This window comes from Marmota monax, unplaced genomic scaffold (assembly GCF_021218885.2).
Source record: "Marmota monax isolate L192 unplaced genomic scaffold, Marmota_monax_Labrador192_F-V1.1 WCK01_AAM20220418_F8-fsc00015, whole genome shotgun sequence".
Taxonomy (NCBI): domain Eukaryota; kingdom Metazoa; phylum Chordata; class Mammalia; order Rodentia; family Sciuridae; genus Marmota; species Marmota monax.
The window spans coordinates 6,072,936-6,100,629 of NW_026692194.1; the positions used below are offsets into that span (position 1 = coordinate 6,072,936).

The 27,694-nt window shown below is 38.5% G+C and overlaps 1 protein-coding gene and 1 long non-coding RNA gene across 3 annotated transcripts; one reads left to right on the forward strand and one right to left on the reverse strand.

Annotated features, from left to right (window-relative positions):
• Positions 1 to 1,506: 1,506 nt before the first annotated feature.
• On the forward strand, positions 1,507 to 7,527 carry Tmem17 (transmembrane protein 17). Its single transcript, XM_046423201.2, has 4 exons — positions 1,507 to 1,976; positions 5,037 to 5,140; positions 5,299 to 5,412; positions 6,519 to 7,527. Exons 1-4 carry the CDS (start codon positions 1,877 to 1,879, stop codon positions 6,795 to 6,797), a joined length of 597 nt encoding a protein of 198 aa, XP_046279157.1. The 5' UTR covers positions 1,507 to 1,876; the 3' UTR covers positions 6,798 to 7,527.
• LOC124078424 (uncharacterized) lies at positions 6,611 to 27,694 on the reverse strand. 2 transcript variants are annotated; one of them, XR_006846901.2, is made up of 3 exons: positions 27,131 to 27,694; positions 26,198 to 26,347; positions 6,611 to 6,744 (listed from the first exon to the last, which is right to left on the reverse strand). It is a non-coding gene; the product is annotated as an uncharacterized LOC124078424 (long non-coding RNA). The 2 variants fall into 2 exon arrangements; XR_006846900.2 differs by lacking the exon at positions 27,131 to 27,694 and adding an exon at positions 26,450 to 26,738.

Consider the following 27,694-nt stretch of genomic DNA (forward strand, 5'->3'; position numbering starts at 1 on the left):
CCACAATTAACTGCTTCTTCATCAATGTTCTTTTATTAGAGCACTTACAACAATGTGTTGTACTGATTTGTTCCCATGTCTAGCACTCTCTCACTGGACTGGACTTCTTGATGGGAAGGGACCATATCTCTAGTTAGCCTAGCACAGTCCCCCCAAATGTAGTGGAAATGCAATAAAATTTTGTTGAATTATTTTTAAATTCTAGCCAAAAAAAAAATTTTCTTCCTATACTTTCCTCTTGACATTTGTATGAATATGTGTGATTTTCCTTTTGGTTTTTTAAATTAATAGTTTGCCACACACCCATCAGAAAGGCTGAAAGAAAAGGATGGGGAAATATCAAGTGTTGGTAAAATATATGAAGTAAGAGGGAGTTCATACATTGCTGGAAAGAGTAGGAATTGGTACGATCCTTGTGGAAAACTGTTGGCAATCCCTACTAAAGCTGGGTCTTACAGCATCTTCCCTCCAGCAATTTCCACTCAACACAAGTGCATCCATATGCTCACCAAGAGGCATCTTTTTACCAAAAGCAGTACTGTTTATAATTGCTCCATACTAGTTGTACATAATGTTGGGATTCATTGTTACATATTTGTATATGCACACAATATAACAATATAATATGGCCTATATAATTCCCCAGTATTTCCCCTTTTCCTCTCCTCCTTCCTCCCTGGGGTCTACTGATCTCCCTTTGATTCTCATGAGATCCCCTCCTTCCATTTATTTTGCTTTTTTCCTCTGTAGCTTCCACATATGAGAGAAAACATATGACCCTTGACTTTCTAAGTTTGAGAACCAGATTTTATTTAAAGTTCCTCTTGTGTAATTGCTTTAATATGAAGTATAAAAATTAGCAAAATTGTCCTATGCTGAGAGACATAAAGGGAATAGGAAAGAAGAGCTCCCCGGGATGCGAGTAAGGGTCAGGGTTTTTTTGTTTGTTTGTTGTTGTTGTCGTTTGTTTTGTTTTGTTTTTGTGGTGTTGGGGGAAGCACTCTACCAACTAACTGAGTTACATCCTTAGCCCTTTCAGTTTTTTGACCTAGATGTCAATTCATTCAGTTTGTGCCTTTCTCTATATTACACTTATATGGTTTTATTTAAGTAATACATCTTTTTATTTAAAAAAATTTTTTTTTAGTTGTCAATGGGCCTTTATTTTATTTATATGTAATGCTGAGAATAGAACACGTGCCTCACACATGCAAGGCAAGCGCTCTACCACTGAGCCACAAACCCAGCCCCTAAATAATACATCTTAAGAGAAAGCTAGGAAACACAAATATACTCCCCCCCCAAAAAATTTTTTTGAATCACCCACAATTCCACCATCCAGAGATAAATTACTTTTAATATTTCAGATTTTTTCCTTTCAGTCCTTTTTTTTTCTTAAAGCCAGTGAGCACACGCACACACTCCATCTTCTCCGTACATTTTACACACACACACACACACACACAGAGCTACTGAGTCATGAACAATCTTTAGGTTCAGCATTCATTCTATATTCCTCTTTAGAAAGGCTGCACTAATTTACAGTCTCACTGGCAAGGTTTGAGCGCGCCTCGTGGTGCAGTCCAACCTCAGGTGGTTTATAATTACTTCTGATTATTTTTAAGACGGTGGGGCTTAAGACGGGACTAAGGGATCTGCCGCCTGGAGCCCCGCTGGGGTGCTGGGCTCCTAGGGCCTGGAACCAGCTCTCTGCAGACCTCCCTCTGCCAGGCGCTCGGGCTCCCAATGAGGCTGCCAGCGCGTGCCCGGGGTCCGCCGCGCCTCACACCGCCGGGTTGCCGTGGGAACCGCGGAGCGCGGCTGCGCCAGCAGACCAGCCAGAGTCTGAGGGGGCGAGGGACACTGAGGCCCAAACATGGAGCTCCCGGATCCAGTGCGCCAGCGGCTGGGAAACTTCAGCCGGACCGTATTCAGCGACTCCAGCCGGACCGGGCCGGAGTACAGTGAGGGTCCGGGTGAGTGGCCGAGGCCCGAAAGGTGTGGCCGCGCGGGTTTGGAGCGTCCAGATTTTGCCCGGACCTAAAATGGCGATTTCGCCTTCAGCGGGTTCTCCGCGGTGTGGGGAGCCCCTTGGAGGAGGAGCTGGGCGCGGGTGCTGAGGCCGGGGCCCTTGCAGGCCCCCGCCTCGAGCCGGGCCTGGTCTGGTCGTGTGCCACCTGGCCGGTGCATTGCAAGCGCGGCAGCTGAGAGAGTGTCGCGTGAGCTGCCTGGGAGAGGACTCAAATAAAAATAAAAACGCCTCCTTCACAGCACACCCGTCCGCCAAAGCCAACGTTGCTTTTCCTCTGCACCGCCCGCCGCGCATTTCCAGCCAGGATCAGGGGAACAGCCAAAGCATCTCCCCTTCCTGATCCCTCAGACCCCACCCCGGTGATATAGACTTGCCTTTTGCCCTTTTCTAGCAGAAAGAATACGTTCCGCACGAGGCCGTTTTCCAGCAGAAGAAGTGGAAAAAGAAAGAATTTTAATGAGTCATTGTAAACCTCCATCCGCTGGAGTGTCAGCTGCCATACTAACGAGGCCTTCATCAAAACTCTCATCTCCCCTGCCTCCTTCTCCTCTTCTATATATAACTCTTCCCCCCAAATCTAGTAACAAAAATACCACAACGTAAAGATGCTACATTCAACCTGATGACAAGTGAAAATACAGCTTCCTCCGAAACAGTTCACACCCCTTAAATTATGATGATAGACAGCATACTGTCAACCAAACCTGTGTGGTTTTCATCATTGAGCTCAGCAGGGAAACAGCAAGCTTTTCCTCTGCTTTAGGAATTTTTACAAGGGGGCAGAGAAAGGCAAAGTTAGTTCCCATGATTGGATCTTGTCATCGTGATCACGTGCCTAGTCCCCAAATGTGGGCCTTTTTATGATCTAAAATGTGCAGAGAATAATGTGAAAAATTAGGTTTTGTCTTTTGTGATTCCAAGGGTAAGGATTAACAGACACTAACATCTGATAATACAAGGCATTAGGGGTCAGCAAATATTTACTGAAAAGGGCCAGGTAATAAATATTTCACACTTTGCAGGCCATATGTTCTCTGCAGCAGCCATAGGCAATAGTAATTGTATGGGCATGACTCTAAACCAATAAAACTTTATGGACACTGAAATTTAAATTTCATATGTTTTTCTAGTGTCATAAAATATTGCTTCCTGCCCCCCCAACCTTTTAAACATAAGAAAAACTATTTTTAGCTTACCAACTGTATGAAAACAGGCAGTTGGCCAGTAGTTTGCCTGCCGGATTATATAATGTTTTAATTTAAATTCCATTTACAGAACTCAACATTTTGCAAAATTTAGTAAATTTGTGTCTTGTGCTTTCAAAGTTCATTTACATATTAATTTGATTTTGAATTGCATGATTATAACTTTGATCTGCTGAAATATAGACATAGCGTAACTTTTAAGATGTTCATGTAATAAAATTGTAACATAAAAAATTGTTCTTTGCGAAATTTTAACAGCCACTGCCCCAAAGTTTAAACTAAAATTTTCAACTTAATTAATGCATTATTATTTTTCCACATTTTCTTCTTTGTGGATCTGAAATCGTTTTGATTATTTGTATGTATTAACAAGTTTATATCATTCTCAGTTCACACCTGGCCAAGAATTATACTGTTGTTATGAAAAAAAAAATACTGACTAGTGAGTTTTCTTTTGACTTAACTGATTTTTTAAAGAATTCATTCCTTTGTCAGTAGTAATTTAGTAAATTGGTATAAGTAAAAGATTATAATAACCAGGTATATTCTTGAAGCCAAAGGAAACCATTTTTCTGTGAGAGACCATGTTTTTAAGAAATTTACATTAGACCTTTGTAAAACCTTACATTTAGAGCAACCAATTTCAAAATATATATCTGCTCTTAAGAACAGTTAGATTTAGGAAGTATCTTGTAGGGCTCAATTTTAAAAAGTTAAATTCTTAATTTTGTGCTCTTCTCCTTTACATGAAAACAGAAGGTATTGTGTGATGAACTTAGATAAATGAGACTTACTATCACAATGGCTACCCTGATAATGAATATTTATGTTTTCATCAAGTCATTCTTTCTGCTTATGTGTATTTGGTATTCACAAAGTACAAAGCAAGATACTCAGTTCTATGAGGGTCTCAAATCTGGGTAGGATATGTCTGTGCTTACAATGAAACTATATTCACGTAGAAAAGGAAGGGGGACTAATATTTGGTGTTTACTAAGTGTGCAGGTGCCAAGGTGAAGTAATTTGTATTTCTAGTCCTCACAAGCAGTGGGTAAGGTAATTGTAATATCATTTTATAGATGAAATTAAGGCTCTAAAAGGTTAAATGATTTATCCCACGACTGGCATCCAGGCTCACAGGATCTTGGGGAGTTCTGGGTTTACATGGACCCTAAAGCCCATGGTCTCTTCAATGTACTAGACAGGGTGAGGGGAGAATGGTTCTATGCCAGCACTGTCATACACAGTGTAAAGTAATAAGTACCTAGAGGGAAAAGACATTTCTGCTGGGATGGGAGAATATGATCAAGAAAGGATTTATGGGAAAGGTAGCATTGGCTTGGGCATTAAAGAATGCATAGGATTAGGGTATGTGCCTACAATTTGAGGAGATTAGTTTTGTATGGGATTAGTTTATCTGTGATTCATTTTTATGTATTTATGTATTCATTTTATAGACTTCACAGAACTCTACAGAGGAGGAAATGATAATTATTATCTGTTCAACAGGACTTATCTTGATATTCCACATTTAATCTATACCAGTAATGTGCAAAAAAGTCAGCAGAATGTAATGGCAAGATAAGTAACTGAAGAATTTGAAACATACCCCCAAGTAACCAATATTTGAACTAAATGGTGTTAAGATGAATATTCCTTTTACTTTCAAAAATTATAAAGAGGCCTAAAATTTGTAGTTTTATTGAGCCAATATTACAGTTATGGATTCTCAGGAATGAAAGGATTTATAGGGCAGAGACTAGGATTAAGAGTTTGTTCCTTTTCTCTTTCTTCTGTAGATAATGAAATGGTCTCCAGTTTGGCATTGCAGATGTCGCTTTATTTTAACACTTACTTTTTCCCACTTTGGTGGGTGAGCTGTATTATGATGCTTCACATGAAGGTAAGTCTATGCTTTACCACTGAGGGCTCTTCTGCTCATCCCTAACGTTGTTCCATTGTCAATAAAATTAAAGTTCTTAATCTTTTTTTAAAATCTCAGGTCAGTGTTACTGTATGTGAGATTTTACAAACACGTTTTCCTTTTTTTTATGTTTTCAGTATTCAGTTTTGCCTGATTACTACAAATTCATTGTGATCACTGTTATCATCCTAATAACCTTAATTGAAGCCATCCGGTTGTACCTGGGCTACATGGGAAACCTACAAGAGAAGGTAGGCCCTTCCCTTTCTCTCAGGGCTACCCATAAATGCAACAACGTTTTCATGCTAGTACAAGGCAGTGAGAGGTGGTGGAAGGAGCACAGGCCTGAATTTAAGGCCTGGCTCCAACTTGACCACTCCTCTCACTGTAGTCTGTTTGCTGAATCTCTTTTTTTTTTTTTTTTTTTTTTTTTTTTTTTTAAAGAGAGAGAGAGAGAGAGAGAATTTTTCAACGTTTATTTTTCAGTTCTCGGCGGACACAACATCTTTGTTGGTATGTGGTGCTGAGGCTCGAACCCGGGCCGCGCGCATGCCAGGCGAGCGCGCTACCGCCTGAGCCACATCCCCAGCCCTGCTGAATCTCTTGAGCTCTGGTTTCTCTAAATATAAGATGAAGAAAATAATATTAATTTTACAAGCTTGTTGAGACTAAGTGAAATGATTTATGTAAAGTATTTGGATGTAGTAAGCAATTAAGAATTGATAAGTTTTCATCTTCATATTGGCCTTGAAAATATTTGGTCAATTAAATATGTCTGTCTGGATCCTGAATAAGAAAATGAGAAAAATCCTAAATTCATTTCCTTTGCCAGGCCCATGTTTTTTGAATCATTGTACTGCCTAAGCAAAAGCGTTTGCAGTTATCAGAGTGTTGGGATAATTTTGTGGTTTTTTAGGACTTCATAATTAGGCCACACCCAGCATATCTTACTGAATTTCTTGTCATTTCTTAACAGCAATCCATTCCAGGCCAATGTGATGATTTCCAGTTGAGTCATGATCATTTCTTATTTACCTTCTTCCCTCTGCACAACTTTAAAAGAATAGCTCCTTGGTATCTTTCTTTCACCTCCCCTAACATTGTCTTCTTGTAGCAAATATACTTCTAAATGTTGCATTTAATCATTGACTAAAGTGTACTATTCTAGTCCTGTTTTACATTGTTTGTTTTCTTATTCCACAGTAAGATCTCTAAGGACAAGGACCACGTCATACTCCTTTTGAATTACTCTTAGAGCCCATACCATAGGTTCATAGCAGTGCTAAGTACTCATTTATGTGTATAAACAAAACATGGCATTTTCCTGATCTAATCATATTCATGTGTATTATTGCAGGTTCCTGAGTTGGCTGGCTTTTGGCTTTTGAGTCTTCTACTGCAGTTGCCTTTAATTCTTTTCTTGCTCTTTAATGAAGGCCTAACGAATCTGCCCTTGGAAAAAGCAATTCATATCATCTTCACTATCTTCCTTACATTCCAAGTTATTTCAGCATTTCTTACCTTGAGGAAAATGGTCAATCAGTTGGCAGTTCGTTTCCATCTCCAGGACTTTGATCGGCTGTCTGCAAACAGAGGAGACAATAGAAGAATGAGGTCATGTATACAAGAGATTTGATTCATTGCTATTAAGGGAAAATCTGAAAGATGATTTTAGAAGACTACAAGAGTTAGGGGGAAACTCAGAGATATAGCATGAAAAAAGGACAAAGCAAGTTTTTTGAGTTGCGTGCTATCTAGCTCTGAAACCCCCAGATTGCGGGGCAGTAAGACTTTGTACAGTACACAAAAGCAGTATACTGATCCTAAGACCTAGATGTTGTCCACCTGCTGCTAAAGTTTTGTTGTTGTTGATTTTTTCAGGTGTGTAGGTATCTGTCTATTGTAGTTGTGCTTACCAGTTTTACTGTAATATTTCTAGTTAGAATCTATAACTAGAAAAGTGTGTATGTTTCTTCTAGTTAGAATCTATAACTAGAAGTGTGTATGTTTCTATGTTTCAATGATCATTATTCATTGAAGAGTTCCTATGTAAATTTGTCAGTTACCCATATCTTGGCTGTACATTTGACCATGTATCTTGAAATGAAAATGGTATTAGACTATATGTATAAACCAAGAGACCAAATCTTCAAGTCGGCTAGGTTAAATTAAATTCTAACCCTCATTTTAGTGTGTTATAATGAGATAAAGAAGAAGACAGGTGGATTATCATGGTATTTAGGAAATATTTTTGTGATAAAATTGTAACTTTCATAAACTCATTTTCAGTATTTGTGATGATGGTACGCAAAATGTTTTTACAATAAATTATAAACTATTTATGCTAAAGGATAAGCAACAGATCATTCCTGTGTTGTGTAATTCTTTTGTGCTATGGTTTTGTTTTGTTTTGTTCTGTTCTGTTCTGTTTTGGTTACAGAATTGCAGGGAAATGAAGGAGAAAAAAATATCAGAGCTCCATCTATGTAGCAGATTCTGTAGTAAACACATTAAATTAACCCTTGTGATATCATCTACTAGATCATTATTCATTGAAGAGCGCCTATAGATTCATTAAATTCACAAGAGGCTTGATTTGAGAGCTAAGTTGGCCAAAGGCTCATGATCCTAAATGAGCATGTTTCTTTGCAAATAGAAGAAAGGAATTAAAATAGATTAAAAAGAAAGTTGTGTGGGTATATCTGAACATTATTTTCTAGTGATATTGGGTTGTCTGAAGGAACATAATATTTTTATCTTAGATTTTCATTTCTACAGGGAAGTATACCTTTATACATAATGAATTTTACTGAAGGAATAGTAGCTATTTTAAAAACTATCCTAATTTTATTTTTCTTTTTTTTGCAATTCATGCTTTTCTTTGGGTTTCCATAATTTGCCTTATTCATTCTAATAGTGCTTACTTTAAAAAAAAGTCTTTGTTTCTCATTCATTCTTGATTATATCTGATCAAACTATTGTGCTAATTTTATTATTTCTGCTTTTTACTATTATATATAAATTTAGTCAAAGATTCTCCCCCATGCAGTGACGAATTAGTCTTTCTCAGAGTACTCATGAGATATACTGTAATAATTGGAAATTCAAAATATAATTCTCTGAATATTTTTCAAGACCTCACATTGTTTGCATTTATTTTTCAGATAGAAACAGATGATTCTATAAGAAAACAGAAATTTAAATCTACAAAGCATATAAATTAGGATGATCCAGAAAGACTTTACTATTTCCAAATTGTTTCCGGAGTTTTATTTTAAATAGCAGAGCCTTGGGTATATTTAAACCTAAGTTTATGATTAAGAATTTAGTTTATGATTTTAATTAAAATGTTAGCCATTATAAAAATTCTTAAGATGGTAAAAATTTTGAGAAAATGGTTTGCTTTATTAAAAATTTCAGGTAATTTTGCTGTAATAAACACATTGCTTAAAATACAGAGATAGTAAGGTAGGAACAAAGAAACAAAGAATGAAATTTGAGACCATGACCAGGTCATTTGTTTCTTATCTAATCAATAACCACGACTTTTGTGTTATGCCGAGCAAGTAACTTTTCTTGGAGTATTCCTCATTTTCTATCTAAAGTGAATAAAATTGAGGTAGAGCAGATATTTACATGTTACCACATTCAGTGTCTAGGCAGTCTTTATCTTGATTTCATTTGAATCTTTTTATATGCTTTTCTACTTTTCTACAAGGGCATGACGAAACTGTTCTGAAATTTTCTAGTTAAGATGTTGAGCTTTACAAGTATTTTGTTTTCCACATATTTTCTCTCATTTGTTTTGTCTCATCAGAGACAAAGTAGGTATGAATTCCTGTATATTAAAATGATTTTAAAATATTGAAATTTATTACTTTAATATGTGTTTGAATGCATGCCAAGTATATACAAGAAATACTCAAGGGTGCACAGACAAGATGGCTTCCAGTTCTCAGGGTTATGATATGGAAGGTAAAACATTTGCACAACAACTTAACACAAAGTGGAAAAGTATAACTTTATCAGGGAGGTACACTGAATGAGTTACTACCCCTTTAAGTACCTGAGGATAATAAACCCTTGGCTTCCCCTGCATTCCTCTCTGTGCTCATCCAGGTTAGCACATCAACATCGATTAACATCCACAATGAAGGGGAAGAGTCCATATCAGGTTAAATGTATACATGCTGACTCTCACCTGCCAGTACAAACAAGAAGTTGATTGTCTGGTAGAAAAGACAGATAGGCAAGTGAGTGATCACACTGTGTGGTGAGGCACTGTGGATTACAGAGAAAGGAATGTCTCCATGAGACCAAGAATCCAGAAAGCCTTCCCAAAGAAAGTGACAATTGAGATCTGAAGAATGAGTGGGTACTTAGCGCAGGAGTGAGAGGTAAAGGCAATAATGACTGTGAGTACCATAGCAGGTATTACAAGAAGTTTGGCAAAACTGGTGCAAAGAGAAGAAATGGCACAGAATGAGGCAGAGAAGCTTGGGAGGTGCTAGAATAAAGATTTGAATATAATGAATCCCTGAATAGATTAAACAGTGCAGTATCATAAATTTATTTGGGTTTCAGAAAGATCTCTCTGAAGACAGTGTGGGAAATTATTTGAAAAGGTTGGACTAGAGATAGAGAGACCAACAAGAACTTGAAGTTCTTTAGGAGACAACAAGCTGGCCTGGATCAAGTCAGGGACAGTAAAACTTGACAATAAAATAAGAACCTACTAAATTTTTAAAAAATAATGTTATGGTTTAAAATAGGTATTGAGAACTTTTTCCCAATTCTCCCTTTCAGACATGACTACAATGGAAAATAAAATGACATACTCTCTTTGCTTTCCTTCCCCAGTTATTACATTATTATTAAATTTAAGTTATGCTAGACTTAATCTACTTACATTATTCTTATTTGAATCCGTTAAGTTTATAGTTTATTAATTTTGGGAATGGGGATTGAACCCAGGGGTGCTTTACCACTGAGCCACATCCCCAGCCCTTTTTATTTTGTATTTTGAGACATAGTCTTCCAAGTTGTTTAGAGCCTCACTAAATTGCTGAGGCTGGCCTTGAACTTGCCATCCTCCTGCCTCAGCCTCCTGAGTTCCTGGGATTACAGGTATGTACCACCATGCCCAGCAAGATTCCAGTTTTAAAAAATTTAAATAGAATCACAAGATTTTGAGAGTGGAAAAAAAACCTTTGTTGTTCTACCATTCCAAAATAGCAACTGTTGGCAAAAGTGCTCTGTAAGTGCTTTTTTAAAAACAATTTTACTAGACATGATGGCATGTGCCTATAATCCCAGCAATTCAGGAGGTTGAGACAGGAGGATCTTACCTTCCAGGTCACCATCAGCAACTTAGTGAGATCCTATCTCAAAATCAAAAATAAGAGAGGTTGGGGATGTATTCAGTGGTAAAGTACCTCTGGGTTCAATCCTCAGTAATACCAAAAAAAAAAAAAAAGTTGTAATCATAGGCACTTTCAATTTTGTACCCTGCTTTTCTGAGAACAGTGTAATTATTTACCCATGTATCTACAATGTCACATTGCCATCATCTTAAATGATTGCACATTATTTTATCAAGTACATGGACCATAATTTAACTTTTCTCCTATTATTGAGTATTTGTGTTGTTTTCTTCTTTTGCATATACACACATACATATATGCATAAGTATAGCTTTTTACATATCTTAGGTGATTCTGTTTTTTTTTTCTTTTTTGGTACTAGGGATTGAACCCAGAGACACTTAACCACTGAGCCACATCCCCAGCCATTTTTTTTTTTTTATTGTATTTAGAGACAGAGCCTTATTAAGTTGCTTAGAACCTGACTAAGTTGCTGAGGCTGCCTTTGAACTCACAATCCTCCTGCCTCAGCCTCCTGAGCTGCTGGGATTACAGACATGCACAGCCACGCCCGATTTAGGTGATTTTTTTAAATTAATAAGCCAGATTATCAGAAGTAAAATTGCAGATCATAAGGTTTGAACATTTTTAAGGACTCTTAATACATATTGCCAAATTATAATCCACTTTCTATCATTTGCTACCCACTATTCTAAAAATGGTACAAATAATATTCCAACAAGGACAGGCTCATGGACTTTGGTTACCTGTTTGTATTGCTGAGTACCTACCACAGGAGCATTGAGTCTCCTGAGAAGGAGGAGGAAAAAGAAATTTAAAAGCTGTGAAAGGAGAAGTGCAAAGAATTTAAAAAAAAGATTTTTGAATTAAGGGAAAACTGATAAGGGACAGGAAAAGGATTAGGCAAGCTGGTGGCAGTCTGCAACAGACAGTGAGATGTGACACAATAAAAACTGGGTCATTGAGTTGGGACAGCCTTAGGACATAAAAAGACTGAAATGAAGTAAAGCTCTGGATTACTTTGTTCTTGAATATTGAATTTTTTCAGAAGCATGGAGCATGAAATATTATAGTGATAAGCCAAGATTGGAAACATAGCCAAGAAAAAGAGGTCTTTAAGGGATTGTTTAAAATGTGCTGAAAGAATAATTTGGTTTGGTCTTAAACGGCTCAAAAAGTAAATTGACATAAAGCTTTTGCATAGCAAAATAGGCATGCAGACAGAAAACAATGAGGCAAACAGAGCAGTTTACCCTGTACATTTGTTAGCATGTAAAGGGTTAGATTTTGGTCATAGAAAAGATTTATCAGAAGACTTAACTGCTATATTTTATAAGAGCAATTAACACTAATTTGTTATGAGTATATATCTTTATTCTAGTTTTAAGAGACTATTAATTTTTGTATTTTAAGTCCATAAAAAATAAAACTAAATATTTACTAGAATTGTAAGAATTATTTAAAAAATATTACCTCCCCCACTCCCCTACCCCTCAGTGTTCAAGCATTTTAAAACACTCAGGCCCTAGAAACTGTGTTTAAATATAAGTTAAACCCCAAGGTTTAAATTTTGATGCATAGGGGCTGGGGATGTGGCTCAAGCGGTAGCACACTCGCCTGGCATGCGTGCGGCCCGGGTTCGATCCTCAGCACCACATACAAACAAAGATGTTGTGTCCACCAAAAACTAAAAAATAAATATTAAAATTCTCTCTCTCTCTCTTTAAAAAAATAAATTTTGATGCATAGATAGATTTGCACTTTCTGAAAATGAGGCTATTAGAAATCAAAGATAGGAAAGGACGGAGCTCCTAGAAGCAAGCTACAACCCAGAGGATAGCATGGAATATATATTCCATGAAAAACCAAAGACATTTGGAAATCTATCAGTGTGCTCAATCTAAACAAGCCCCACAGCTAAACATCCTCGCTGGAGGGGGCTTTTTAACCCAGGGTATACAATCACAAGGTCAGGTCTCAGCTGTTTGTCCTCCACTGATCCACAGACTTAGGTGTTCAGCATCAGCAACATTAAAAATGTAGACTTTTGAAAACAATGATCAACCAAGAATGGCCTTGTCTTTAATTTTTTAGAACTCTAATAGCACTATATTTAGCTGATAGGAAAAGTGGTATTATTGATTCATCTTTAAAGCTTTTAAGTTTCTGATCTTGAGTTATTTATATTATAATTGAAAATACAGTGGAGACATTGCTCAATAGTATAGACTCAAGGAAGAATGCTTAATATTCAAGTTATGTGCACATTTAATAACTATTTTATAAATGCTTGATTCATTAGTACCTAGAAGTACTAAAATGACTACTAGAGAGAGTAGATATTTAGGACTTTGCTTCAAGTAGCTTTCCTAAAAAGAATAAGAGCTTATTAAGAGTCAAAATATTTGCTATTCTAAAAATTATCTCTCCCTAGAGTCAATAAACCCTTGCTAGAGAAGGCTGAAAAGTTAACGACTGAATGTTCAGTAAATTAGAAAACAGCAACAAAAGATATGCTTCATATTTTTAGAATGCTATGACTTTGTTCTGCAAAGTAAACTTAGTTTAATTAGCTCCAACAATATCTCATCCACTATGCCTTAACACTCCAGGACTAAAAAGATAAATAGCATTGAGCCCTTGCCCTTCCAGCCAAGGTCTGACAGAGGAGAGAAATTTAATGTACCATAATGCCTCATGATAGTATTGTGACAGAGCTATGTAAAAGGTGAAAATGAGTGAGGGGACAGGATAGTCAAATGGGATAGATGAAACAGGATAAGCAAAGGCATAGATATTTGAAAATATAAGGCCTAAATTGAACCAAAGGTGAAAATTTTTCATCAAGAAAATATGTGTAAAAGGGGAGGTGTTGAGATAAACTGAAAAGACTGGCATCAGGATGTTATCAGTTTTTTCTCTGATGCATTATGATAAACAGTTTGAACTTTATGCTGTAGGCAAAGAATGGCATGTCTACATTTAAACAGAAATTACAAGGTATTGTTGTCATATTTGAAAATGATAGAGAGCTGAGAGGGAGAGCTAATTTGATAGATGATACAATCACATTTCAAAAGAATCTCACAAAAAGCTGAACTGCTAAACCCAAATTCATTTTACACACACATACATACCTGCACACACACACACACACATCCTCCTCCTCTGTGCACTTCACTAGTTCAGAATTCTGTGTTATTTTTAAAGGGAAAACATCTGGTGTTTCAGGAGATGACCTCAAGTAATATAATTAATATAAGCATATATTAATAGAAGTATAAGGACCAAATCATGAAGGATAGAAATGCCACCGTTCTCTTTCATGTCTCAACTCCACAGTGCCATCCTAGAGTTATACTTAGTGAGACTCTAAAACCAAACCTAATCTTAACACTGATCTCCTTAAAATTTGTCAAGACTCTCATTTCCTGCAGAATAATAGCCAAACTCCTTAACATGGCATATCGGGCCTCTCCATACCTCCCTGACCTCATCTTGCTGTCACCTGCTCCTCCCATCCTACACCATTCCAGTTCCCCTACTGCACCAGTCTGGGTTTTGCAAACAGATTTTTTCCTTCCATACTTCTCTCTGCCTAAAGTAAACTTATCCATAGCATGAAACTCTCACTTTTTTTTTTTCTTCTTGGCAGTACTGGGGATTGAAGCCAGGGCCTCATGCTTACTAAGCAAGTGCTGTATCACCTAGCTACATATCCAGACCTTGCTTTTTTAAAAATACCTGGCTCAACTGTCATGTCCTCTATGGTAATTTCCCATTGTCTCCTACTTCCCAGTAAACTTGTACTCTTTTCTGTATCTTTGCTGAACATACTCTATTTCGACATCTAAAACAATTACATTTTACTTATTAGGCTCCTGCTACTTAATTGTAAGGTCTTCATGGCAAATATCTTACTCATTGTTAAATTTCCAGTGCTTAACACACAATAATTGGTCAATAAGTATTTAGTAAATGAATGAATGGACTTATAAAAGGGAATCAGTATAACACAGTGGATAAAAGGATGGGCTTGCAGGCAGATAGACCTATATTTAAATCTTTGATCTATTTATCAATTTAGCTAAGTTATTTAATTTACCTAATCCTTAATGTCCTCATCTTTAATATGGGTACTAATAGAGCTTTTCAAGAATTAAATGAAATATGCATGGCATATTCATTTAATATAAATATTAATATTATTTAATATAAATATTAATATTATTCATTTAATATAAATATTCATTTAATAAATATGCATGGCTTTCTGTCACTGTGACAAAATACCTGAGATAAGCAACTTAAAAGGAGATAAGATTTATCTTGACTCATGGTTTCAGAGGTCTTAGACCCCAGTCACTTGGCCCCATCATTGTGGCGAGGCAGAATACCAAAGGAGGAAGAATGTATGGTGGAGCAAAGCTGCTCACCTCATGACAGCCAGGAAGTAAAGTGAGGGAGAAGAGGGGTCAGGGTCCACATATACCCATCAAAGTCACATCCCCCAAAGACCTACTTCCTTCAACTGGGATCATTTCCTAAAATTTCTGCTATGTCCCAGTAACATCATTATCTGGGGACCAAGCCTCCAAAATATGAGCTTTGGGAGAACATTTAAGATCCAAACTGTAATACACTCATAAATGGAAAATATTATTATAAGTTTATATCCTGGAATTTTTCTAGGCAGTTTAATTCCTTCTAAGTCTTTAAACTCATCTTGTTGCCTTATGGACCCAGAAACTTTTTTTTTTTTTTGTGGTGCTGGGGATTGAACCCAGGGCCTTGTGCATGCAAAGGAAGCCCTCTACCAACTGAGCTATATCCCTGGCCCGTGGCCCAGAAACTTGAACCTCAGGCTTGCTTAGGCATGGATTATGATATTTCTATATAAATTGATAAGAGGCTCAAAATTCATAACAGCAGCTTTATCTGGTCTGCACTGAGTACAGGCATAAAACACTTTATCTGAGGGCCAAGTCCACTTGAGAGATCAAGTCATAATTGCAGAGATTGCTTGGAAAGCTACGTTTCAGAAGAAGGAAATTGGGTATTGGTGTGAGGATGTTCTCAATAAGCTAATATTTATTAATAATAATTAGGGACATTTCTATATAGAATATGTCACATCCAAGTCCCTCCACTCCCTTTGTCTTAAGAATGATGATCTTGAGCATTTAAAGATCTTTGGAAGTCATTGTTGATGTAGGGAAGAGGGTTAGATACATTGTATCAGGAGACCAGCTAATTACTTCTTAAAAAAAAAAAAAAAAAAATATATATATATATATATATATATATATATATATATATATATATATTTGTAGATGGACACAATACCTTTATTTATTTTTTTGTAGTGCTGAGGATCAAACCTATGGCCTCACACATGCTAGGCGAGTGCTCTACCACAACTTGCCACAACCCCAGCCCACCAGCTAATTACTTTGGTTTTGTTTGTCTAGAGGTGTTAAGTACAGTTTGGTTCTTGGCTCTTATATCCAGCAACTCAATTTTGTTAGTGTATCATAACTAAACATACTCAAAAGGAGTAACCATAGTAACCAAACTTACAAAAGATTGATATACAGACCAACTACAAATGCATTCATTTATAATGCAAAACACAGTTGCCAGTATATTTTCTTCCTGTAGGAAATCATTTAAGTTGCTTGGGATCAAAGAAGAGGATGTCATCTAGCTGCAGTAACTCATCCCTGCTCTAAAAATGTGTCTGCCACAGAACTGACTTCTTAAATCCACACTGATCAAGGCTCCATGTCCCTACGACTAAGGAAATGCCATGAGCAATACCAGGGAAGCCAGAAATGTCATGGTGTGTGTGTATGAGGGAATCCTAGGCACTGGGTAGTGCACAAGGGGAAGTTGAGAGGAAAAGGGGTGGGCAAGATGAGACTGAAGAAGTAGGCAAAGCCAGGTCATGGGTTGTGGAGAATGAAAGGAGTGACCAGGATGAGGCAAAGAATTACTGAGGGGGGTATTAAGACCACTGAGGCTGAAGACTTATGCAGTTGGGTCATTTTCTATATCTATCAGGTTAACTTTGAGCAGAAGGCAAATAGTTGATCCAAAGTATATGGAGTATATGGAACAGTGGAAGGACAACAATATGGAGATGTCAGGTGTTGTCAAGAAAGTGGCAGAAGAAATGAACTATGGGGATCTCTACAAGATGGAAGTGAGCAGGCTGGAGATACAGCTCAGTAGCAAGCAGAGTGCTTGCCCAGCATGCACAAGGCTCTGGGTTCAATTCCCCAATACTAAAATAGATATAGATATATGAATATGAAACTCTGAAGAGTAATCCCCTGAAAAGGGCAGGGCAGAGGTTTTGATGAGGTAGAAAGCAAGTTTGAGTAACTGTCTCCCCTGCAGTTGCTGAGCATCTTAAGGACAAGGACCAGTGCTTGTGCACTTTGTAATGTTGACTGAATACACAGATGAAGGAATAATCAAGCTGCTAGAACTCAGAGCTCCTGTCTCCTATTCTTAATGTACAGTAGTTTCTTTTTAAAACTCCCTACAGAATAGAAATGCCACATTTAGTCATATCTGAATCTTTATGGCATGAAAAATAATCCTAATTTTAAAACCAGTAACCACTCCTATACTAAGCATAAACCTTCAATCTGGCTAGACTCCCCAGACTAATATAAATAACAGCCACCATTTAATTGGACGCCTGCGATGTACCAGATGCTGTGCTGGGGCTTTATCAACATCTCATCCAGTTCTCATGACAACTCTGCAAGGCAGACACCGTTCCTATTTTACTGAAGCTAAAACTGGACTCAAGAAATGTTGCAGAATTTGCCCGTGGTCGCACAGCAAGTAAATGAAAGACGGGGATTTACACATGACCCTGTGTGGCTCTAACATGCTATTTCACTGTGCGGTGCCCCTCTCCACAAACACTTGCTTCCAAAATGTATTTAGGTCAATTTAGACAACCTAGACTCCAAAGCAGGAACATTGACACTATTTCTCAATCTTGGACCCCAGACCTCTAGGAGTAGTTATAAATGAAAGTAGTTATAAATATATATTTTTTAAATTCAGAAGCTACTGTCATTGTTATAAATAAATAAATAAAATCGAACATATTTACCCATGAAAATCCTGATCAAGAAAATTGAAAAGTCTGGATTTTTTGCTTCAGATCGGAACTTTGCTTCAGTCATTTCATGTTGATCAAAGTAGACTGGCAGTTAAAGAGATGTGTGTTTGATTAATTTTTTTAATGGGAAAACCCTTTGGAACACTGATTAAAAGGATTGCCATTTGCTGAAGTAGGTCCTTGCGAAATGGTAAATGCTTTCAGGTGCTACCTTATTTACTCCTCCAAGCTATTGTAAGAAGGGGATACATTCTGAGAAATGCAATTTCATCATTGTGCAAACATCGGAGAGAGTACTTAAAACCAACAAGACAAGTTACACCATCACTAGGTAATATAATTTTATGGGTCTACCATTGTTGATACAGTCTGTCATTCACTGAAATGTCATTATATAGCACATGATTGTTATTATATTACTATTTTATTAAAATTGTACCTATAATGACATATCCCATTTTGAAAATAAAAAAGCCTAAATATCAGAGAATTTTAATAAGTTAACCTGCTGGGAGCCATTAGCCAAGTAGGTATGACAATTTCCTTGCCAGCGTACCCCATGTTGCAGTGACATTGAATGTAGGTGACCTTGCTCAAGGACCAAGGCGGATTAGGGCGTTCCCGGTTTAGGTTCCAGGTTTAAGGTTTAAGATTATTCCTGCTGGGAATAGGGCGTATCCTGCTGCCTGAATCCCCTTGTCCAGACATATAATAAAACAATGTCAAAATTGTGTGACATTTTTACCACAAGTTAATCTTGGAGTCAATCCTAGAAGACTGATACCTACCCATATTTGGCAGATGGACGTCACACACTTGCCAGAATTTGGAAAATTAAAATATTTACACGTTACAGTCGATACTTCTTCCGGATTTTTGATGGGCTCCCTTCATGCCGGAGAAAAAACTAAAGATGTTATAGCTCATTGCTTACAAAATTTTGCCACTGTGGGCGTTCCTAAACAGTTAAAAACAGATAATGGTCCTGGCTATACCTCTACCTCTTTTAAACAATTTTGCTCATCATTTGGTATTACTCATATAACAGGAATCCCATACAATCCACAGGGACAAGGCATAGTTGAAAGAGCTCATCAAACTATTAAAACATACTTATTAAAGCAAAAAGAGGGAATTGGAAAGGGGTATATATATCCCCCAAAGATAAACTTAAAATAACGCTTTTTACTCTAAACTTTTTAAATTTGGATTCATCAGGACTTAGTGCTGTGGAAAGGCACATGTATCCAAAAAATGTACATAAGCCTAAAGTACCTTGGAAAGATATTCTAACAGGACAATGGAAAGGTCCTGACCCAGTGATTGTCTGGAGTCGGGGCTCTGTTTGTGTTTTTCCACAGGGAGAACAGCAGCCGATTTGGATTCCAGAGAGATTAACTAAAACAATTTCTACAGATCGAAAAGAAGATGATTTGACTCAAATCCATAACAGCTGATATCCAGAACTCCAGCTTGGCCATTCTTACATCTGCGACAGTGATTAACCAGGATGCTTTTTTCAATAGCTATTTTATTATTGCATTTTTCCACATCATAAGGTTCTATTTTTATTTTTTGAGCTCATACAAACCTAGGTTAATGTTTTTCTGATCAGTTTTATTTTTTGACTGTGGAGTTTTTAAACATTGCAATGGAGATTTCACCTAGGTAAAGCTACAAGGCCTTTACTATTTTCTTATGTGTTGTACGTTTGTGTACACTCTTGTGTTTTGTGTTGTATGTCTGTATGTGCATATGTCCATATTTCTTATATGAGGAGCGCTCATGAAAAAATGGATCCGAATTATTATTATTATTTTTTTTATTCACGTGATTTAAATGGTTTAATTTAAATTAGGTAAACAGCTGTTAAGGATTGTTTTTAAAGTAGGTTAACAGATCTGTTTGTTTACTTTCACCTTTCCTTTTCATTATATTTAATAATTCTTTTCAGGATAATGTCTTTTTAGCATCATTGCCAGAATTCCCATCTCCATCCCAGTGCCGGTGAAGAATGCTCAATCAAGGAGTCAACCTACTTTGGGAGGAAACGGATTTTGGGAGGAAATGGACATATTGATAGATTCCTCCGCTTTGAACTGCTTGCAGAACTTGCCTGGACTATGTAACTATCGTTTGGTGCAGCGAATTGTGGTAATGCTGGCATATCTTTGCTGATGGTGTCACTAGTGATGCAATTTTTAATTGTGGTAGTGCTGACATATCTTTGCTGATGGTGTCACCAGTGATGCAATTTTTCCCAAGGAGCCGTCAATTGGCTTGGTGTCGTGGCATTTCTGTATCCTCCTCCCTTCTGCTAAAGGTCAGTTTTCCGATGACGGGTAAGAACCATATGTTGAATTGGACAACCTACCAGGCACGGTCCTTAAGCCACATTGCTTGTTGTTTAATTAATCAGAAGGGGGGAGATGCTGGGAGCCATTAGCCAAGTAGGTATGACAATTTCCTTGCCAGCGTACCCCATGTTGCAGTGACATTGAATGTAGGTGACCTTGCTCAAGGACCAAGGCGGATTAGGGCGTTCCCGGTTTAGGTTCCAGGTTTAAGGTTTAAGATTATTCCTGCTGGGAATAGGGCGTATCCTGCTGCCTGAGTTCCCCTTGAGTTCTCACGGGATTCAGACAGTATATTTTGGAGATAGAAGCCCAGTGGAGGTGGATTTGGGCAGAGAACGTGGATTTGGGCAGAGAACGTGGATTTCCCCAGAACGTGATTGTAGACGGCTGGTGTGAGTTCGGGAATAAAGAGTTGCTGTTTGAATCTACAAGCTGTGTGGTGGCTCGTGATTGTGTGCCCAGCCAGACTGCGGCATTTGTGCCCAGCCAGACTGTGTTATTAACCAAGATCACATAGTTGGCAATTGGCAGAATTGTGTTTCAAGATGTGGAAAGTCTGATTCCAAGGTTCTTTTTTTTTAAATATTTTTTTTAGTTGTAGATGGACACAATACCTTCATTTTTTTAAAAAATTTTTATGTGGTGCCAGGGATTGAACCCAGTGCCTCATGCATGCTAGGCAAGCACTCTACCACTGAGCCACAACCCCAGCCCCACGGGTTTCTTCCACACAGTTCTACAAATTAATTGTGGTCCTATGGTTTGGCAGGCACAGAGATTCTAAGATGGGCAAGATGCTGCTCCTGAGCTTAGGAGACTTATAGTCTAGTAGAACCTTTCAAAAGTTGGAGTGTAGGGAAAAATAATATGGTGTGCTTGGTGAGGGAACTCTGGGCCTCTCTGGACCAGACTCTATCCCATTTCAAATAGCCCAGGGATCCAGAGCAGCAGCCCAAAGTGTTTCTACATTGTAATCTTTAGAGTATGAGAAATTGCCAGATATTCTTCTGCATTTATAATAAGGCTTTATAAAATACCAGACAAACATTTTCTGAAATTAATCTTTGGTCCTACTGGAACAATGGGGAACTCACTAATTCTGGAAATCACAGGTATGAATACCATGGAGCTCAAATGTACAAGCATATTTAATAACACTGCTGCAAGGTTTTGTTTATTTTTTTGTTTTGGTTTGTAATAGAGTTAAGAGTAAGGTGCAGGGCTCGGGCTGTAGCTCAGTGGCAGAGCACTTGCCTAGCATGCATGAGGCACTCGGTTCTATCCTCAGCACTGTATAAAAATAAACAAAGGCATTCTATCTACAACTACAAAAAATTAAATAAATAAAAATAAAGAGTAAGGTGCAAACATACTTTAGGTGTTCCTGTGTGGCTTCTTATCACACGAAATTTAGTAATACTTAAGGCTTACCAAATTGTTTTAAAAACTTTAGTCTGCTAGGTTATAAAAACAGTCCTCTAAATTACAAAAACAGTTCCCAAGCCCCTAGTAAGCTCCTGTCTTTACTGCATGAAATGAAATGAGCCAAATATTTTTTCCCTTTGCAAACAAGCCCAAAGCAACATACGGATTTAAAAGTAAAAAGACACAACAAAAATACAAGAATAATCAAGCCCCTCACTATAATGTCCACTTCCAATCGCAGGGTCCAGGCCATCACGAGTCAACAGTGATCCTCACCCAAGACAAAAACATTTCACTCACAGCAAACCCAGCTGCAGTTAATAACATGAGCAATATCAAGAGCAGATCTGACTGCATGCATGCCAGTAAAGAGATTTTTATGATTTCAGAACAGAAAACTCCACCTTCTACTTCATTCAGGGCCAAGAGCAAAGTCAGGCAAGTGGAAAATATGCTGGAAACAGTGTTGGGACTCTCCAATGAAAACATTCCATCCTTTGTCATTTTAAGTAATTGAGACAGCAAAGCTTTGCAGCTGGAAGATGAAGAATCAAAGTCACACTCGCCCCTGGGGAACCCCACCCTTGTGTGTTCAATCATAATTGCTTTCCGAGATGTTGGGCACTCCAAGATACCTGAACCATTTTCAAACCTCAGAGGAAGACGTGTGTGCTGCCCACCTGGTGTCCCCTGGTACAGGGGCCTGTGGAATGCACTATTGTTTTCAAGTTTAATCCTTGGCAGAAGACTAGATTCCCTGTATTATTGACGAAAGAGAACCCAGCATCCCAAAAGGGTGTGTGTGTGTGTGTGTGTGTTATCCCTGTCTTGTTTTAAAATCTGCCCTCTGAGCAGAGATGTTGTAGAAGGTTGAGGAAGTTTTTAATTCCACTCCAAAACAAAACAGAATAAAACAGAGAGGAAGTGCTCACAAACAGGAGCTCAGTGTAAACCTTTTGCAAACAGCCTCTTACTAGGTTGGGGATTTTGGTTTTTCTTCCCTGACTTCCCTAGATTCAGGATCCAATTCCTGAGAGCTTCTTGTCAATCTTCAGAGGGAAATGAGCTTGTGGGGAGAGTTGGGTCCTGTGTATTTGAATTACAGTCATGGAATGGCAGCCTGAATTCTCCCTTACTAGTTGCTTATTTTATTTATTTATATATCTATTAATTAATTAATTGATTTTTATTTGTTCTAATTAGTTATACATGACAGAATGCATACTAGTTGCTTTTAGGATTATCCTGACTAGCAAGGGGTTTTTATTCTTTTATTTATTTTAATTTATTATTATTATTATTAATAAAAGCTCATCCTTAATTTAATGAAGAGTTTGTCCATATGTTGATGGTTTATTATAAATGATCTCTTCCTCCTTTATGGAAAATTCAACAAGGTCAGTGTCAGAACTTTGGTTTTCATTTTCCATTCCACACTTATGGAATTGATTTTAATATATACAAGTAGATTTGCATTTGGGTCATACCCTTCTCCTGTGGCTATCTGTGTTAAGATTATCATCTTGGTCACTTAGAAAGACACTTAGGAAGGCAAAAACAGGGAATCAAAGACTCAGGAAGAGATCAAGTTTGTATGAGCACAGCACCTGGACCTGGACCCAGCCCTGACAGCGGGCCACACAAAGCCATGCTTTCCCCATGCCCTTCCTCTTTAGCTGTCATCAAGAAGATAGCTTTGAAATAAACAGAACAGTGTGGCCTCTGACTTAACTATGTTCTACCCTATTTCCAAGTAAACTTGGGTTAGACTACTAGCAAGGTTTATTTGTGGTTTTTGACTCCAATGTAAGCTTCCTTCTGCATTATTTAGGATGTTCCCACTCACCCACCTATCTCACAGACATTTTTCAGGGTCAAATGAAGTCTGTAAAAGCACTTTGGGAAAGGTGAGGATTTACAATGATGGTGAGCAGAGTAGTGATCTTCCAAAGATGTCCACATCCTAATTCTGAGAACCCGTGAATATGTTAAGTTACATGGCAAAAGAGAAGAAGGTCGACAGATGGAAATGAGCTTGCTGGACAGCAGGCTTTAAAATAAGGACAGCACCCTGGATCATCCTGGTGGACCCAAGGTAATCACAAGAGTCCTAAAGTGAGGAAGAGGGAGGCAATAGGGTGGGTGTCAGAATGATGAGATGTGAGGAAGACTCAGGCAGCCAAGGCTGGCTTTGAAGCTAGAAGAGGCCACAAGTCAAGGAATGTGACCCCTCTTGAAGCTGCAAAAGGCAAGAAAGTAAGCTTTCCCCTAGAGCTCCAGAAAGGAACACAGCCATGCCAACAAGGTGTTCTAGCCCAGCGAGGTCCGTTTTGGACTTAGGATCTCCATGACTATAAGATGACACATGTGTGTTGTTTTAAGCCACGAAATATGTGGTAATTTGTTGGGTAGCTTTTGGGAACTAACACAATTATTAAGTGACTAAACTTCTAAGGAGTAAAACAAGTTCTAGGGGATGATTAGAGCCAAGGAGATGCAGTAAGTGACCCCTCAGCGTCTGCCTCCTAGGTCAGCAAAGCATATCTGTTAAGAGAAAGGTGGCCAGGTGGCAGGATTGGCAGGAACCTGGCAGCCACCTGGAGAATGGTATAACTAAGACTAGTGCTGTCTCTTCATATCCTGAGTAAGGGTCCGTGCTCACAGCTGACCCACCTGTTCAATGGCAACACGCCACACAGTCACCAAGGTGACCAGACATTACATTCTCCCCTCGAATGCTGCCCCCCTCCACCAGAGCAGCATCCATGTTGTCTCTCTGGGTTCTCTCCTACCCTCCCAGTCTCCTCCAGTCTGCTCTCAGTTCATTCCACTGATAGCAGGAGTGGGAGCTGGCAAGAGTATTGCGATGTGCCTCAGGCCAAGTCGATCTTTAGGAACACACCTCTGACCATCAGGTTCCAGATTTACAAGCAAGAGACTGTAACTGAGCAACTTCAGCCTTATTCTCATCACACTGGAAGATCATTCCTACTTCACATACATCTGATCAGAGTGCCTCTAGGGACAGAGGCGGAGCAAATGTCAGATTTTGAAATTATTTTCCTCTGGCTGTGCATTAACATTTTATTTCAATCTTGATCCAAGGCTTGCTCAAGATGAAAAGCTTGAGGGGATTCCAAAGGTGGATCAGAGCCAAACTGATTTTTGTCCATGTCTCCAGGCCCCAGCTCTCCCCCACCTCCAGCAGTCTTATCCTTAGAATGAAAATCCTGCCCTGGAGAATCCTCTCTTCCTGCAAATTTATAAGCACCCAGTGCCCCAGCCAGGGCTGCATGGCTCATTCTTGGTCAATTCAGCTCCATGGGAGCGTCCACACTGACCCACATTCCTGGAACAATTTCTTTTGCAAATCAGCAGGTTTTAAGCAAACAAGGGCACATTTCAGGACATTGAACTATGCAATTAGCTGAGGGTAAATTTGGCAAAGCATCTGGTCTGCTAACCAAAATGGAAATAAGGGGAAAAAAAGTGCAGCTTTTAAAATTAAACATTAACTTTGTAAGGTTAATTTGTGCAAATCTACTTAAAATGACACAGAAGCACTGACTCTGGACAAGAGAATGGAGAAATTGGGATTGGTGGAGCTACTCAAACTATCATCCACTAAACTAGGGCAAAAGCTGAACTTAGAGACAAAGATAATTTTGTAGTGCCAGAGAATGAGAACAAATCACCAGTCATCTTTTGTTGGCATCTCCAAAAGTTAACCTTCAGCAGTTCTTTTGCAATTTACCAATGTCAGCATTAAAATCGTTAAAAAGATACACTGAGTTAATCAAATTAAAACATACCCCCTGTCCTCTTGGCTCTTAGAGCACATGTCATATACAAAAGCTTTGTACCGCTCTCTTGAGACATGCAAGGTTAAAAGCCCTGGCCAAGAAACAATCAAAGGCAAAGGAGAAGTAGTGGTAAAAATATTCATTATGAGACCCTTCTAACCAATTCCTTTTTGGGACTATTTTTGTTGATGATTCATAGTCTCTCTCCGAAAATCACAAACGCCAGTTTGATATTTCCAAACATTGGAGAACATTAATGCATATAAAAGCAGGAAGATCAGGGAAGCCGGTTTTCAGGAGAAAAAAATAGGGACTCATGAAAGTCAATATTATCATTTCTCCACTTTTGCAGCCATAGGCAGCCCTGATGTAATAGAAATTATGAATCAGTGAGGAAAGCCATGACTGCTTTTCTTTTATCCCTTATTCTGCTCATCTGAGGAACTCATATAACTCTTTACCAGCTGACTCTGCGGTATGACCATTATTTCTGGTCAAATCCAAACTATTTCAAACAATATGGGAAACAGCAAAAAAAGAGAGGAGAATTTCAGTAGTGACAAAGAACTAGAGACATGAAAAAATATCAGAAAATAGTGTTGAGTGCTGAGTAGTCATAACAACATGCTGCCTTGGTTTCCACGCCTGTAAAATGGGAAGAGAATACTTTTCTCATAAAACTATTATGAGATTAAATAATTCACATAAAGCATTTGGCACGCTGCTCAAATGATGGTGGTTCTGACTTTGCCAAACAATAATTTACTATTATTTTGCTTAGGGCATGTCTGGCTTTGAAATAGGTCAATTTGGCTAGGCTAGACTACATTTCCCAGAACACCTTTTCCTGTGGGTTTCTGGTCAGGTTGACCAGAAGATGGATGGGAGGGCGGATGTGAAGTAGCAGCTATTTTGTACCTTACCAATGTTGTTATTTATCAGCTGGTTTGCCTTGTTGGTGCAGGACAGCAGTCAGACCTACAGCAGTTCCACCTTCCCCTGGATCCTTCTTTGACATCTCCAACTTGCCAGTCAGTTCCGTGGCAGGGGGTGCCCGCTTCCCCTGAAGGATGCTATGAAGTCAGAGGCAAAGAACTGACATTAGTTTCTGTCCTTCCTCACAGGTTCTATTGCATGTTGTGGTTCCAGATTAACTTTGTTCTCCTCTACTTTACCTGCCCGTTCCAAATGTCTAGGCCTTCAAACTGCAGCATCAGATACAAACACAACAGCCTTACAGAGATTCTGCAATCAGCACCACAATGGTGAAAGGTCAATCCCTGGGGCATTATCGGTGCCCCCCCCATCTGAAGGATACGGAATTGATAAACCCCCCAAGACAGTGTGACCAGAGGAAGGAGGAAGAGAGAAGCCAAAACTTTGCTCTCTGGGAAGAAGCCAAAACATTGATCTTTCCCCAAATAAATCCTTTTCCAGTGACAGTACAATACACCCTGGAGGGAAAGAGGTAAGCACTGAATGCTGAACTCTGGACCCTCCATCCTTGCCCAGTAAAACAAATTTCAAAATCTCACAACCTGTTTCCTGAATGCCCAAACTGATATGTTCTGTTAAGTCTTCAGTGGTTATGTCATCTCTCAGTGTATGAGCACAGATTCCTCCTGTAACCAGGGGCCATTTTCTACCCTAGAAAGTGAGCCCCTCCAATGCCTAACTGACTCCACTGCTGAATAAAAGGCATAGATGATCCGTGAAGTCTGTCCCTGTCCCTGTTATTTGTACTTTCATTATGGTGGCAAAACCATTTTGATTATTTTTTGCTTTCTCTCTCTCTCTCTCTCTCCTCTCTCATACACACACACACACACACACACGCACACTCGCAACACACTTACCTACTTTTAAGGGTTTCTGCTTCCCTCATTGAACCCTGACTGATAAAACAGAACTCAATTTTTCTAAAGTTCCCACGGTCTCCTTTTTGGGCTTCCTTCTAAGAAAGAGGACCCTTTGGAAATTGTTTCAAGGGAAGCACAAATTAGGATAAAACTAGAGTTAATAATTAAGACAGGGTTCAAACTAATAGTTTTTTAAAAGATAAAGCGAGGGAAAAAAATAAAATAAAAATCCCCTCAGGACAAATCACATTTTAACTTGCTTGCCAGAGTCACAGTAAATGAAATTAATGGGACCAGCATCTTGTATTATTGATCCAGCTTTGGTTTATATTCCTCCAAGGTCAGTGGCAAAGCCTATGTAAGAGGTGACAAGATGAACGAGTCAAGAGGAGAGGTCCAAGTGTTTAAATCAAGCAGGAGGCCCTTTTCTGTCTAAGTCCCAGAGGGAAGGTATCCATCACACTTATAGGTGTGCAGGATGGGAACTTCTTGCCATGTGCCTTTCTGTGCTCAGAGACTTGGCAGCTGCCCAGGACAGTGTTCTCTGGACTTCCTCATTCC

What these genes read in the sequence shown, in the direction of transcription:
- Tmem17 (XM_046423201.2), top strand. Translation starts at nt 1,877, where the DNA reads ATGGAGCTCCCGGATCCAGTGCGCCAGCGGCTGGGAAACTTCAGCCGG. An exon ending in TTATGATGCTTCACATGAAG is followed by an intron (nt 5,141 to 5,298) that starts GTAAGTCTATGC and finishes TTATGTTTTCAG; the next exon opens with TATTCAGTTTTGCCTGATTA. An exon ending in TGGGAAACCTACAAGAGAAG is followed by an intron (nt 5,413 to 6,518) that starts GTAGGCCCTTCC and finishes GTATTATTGCAG; the next exon opens with GTTCCTGAGTTGGCTGGCTT.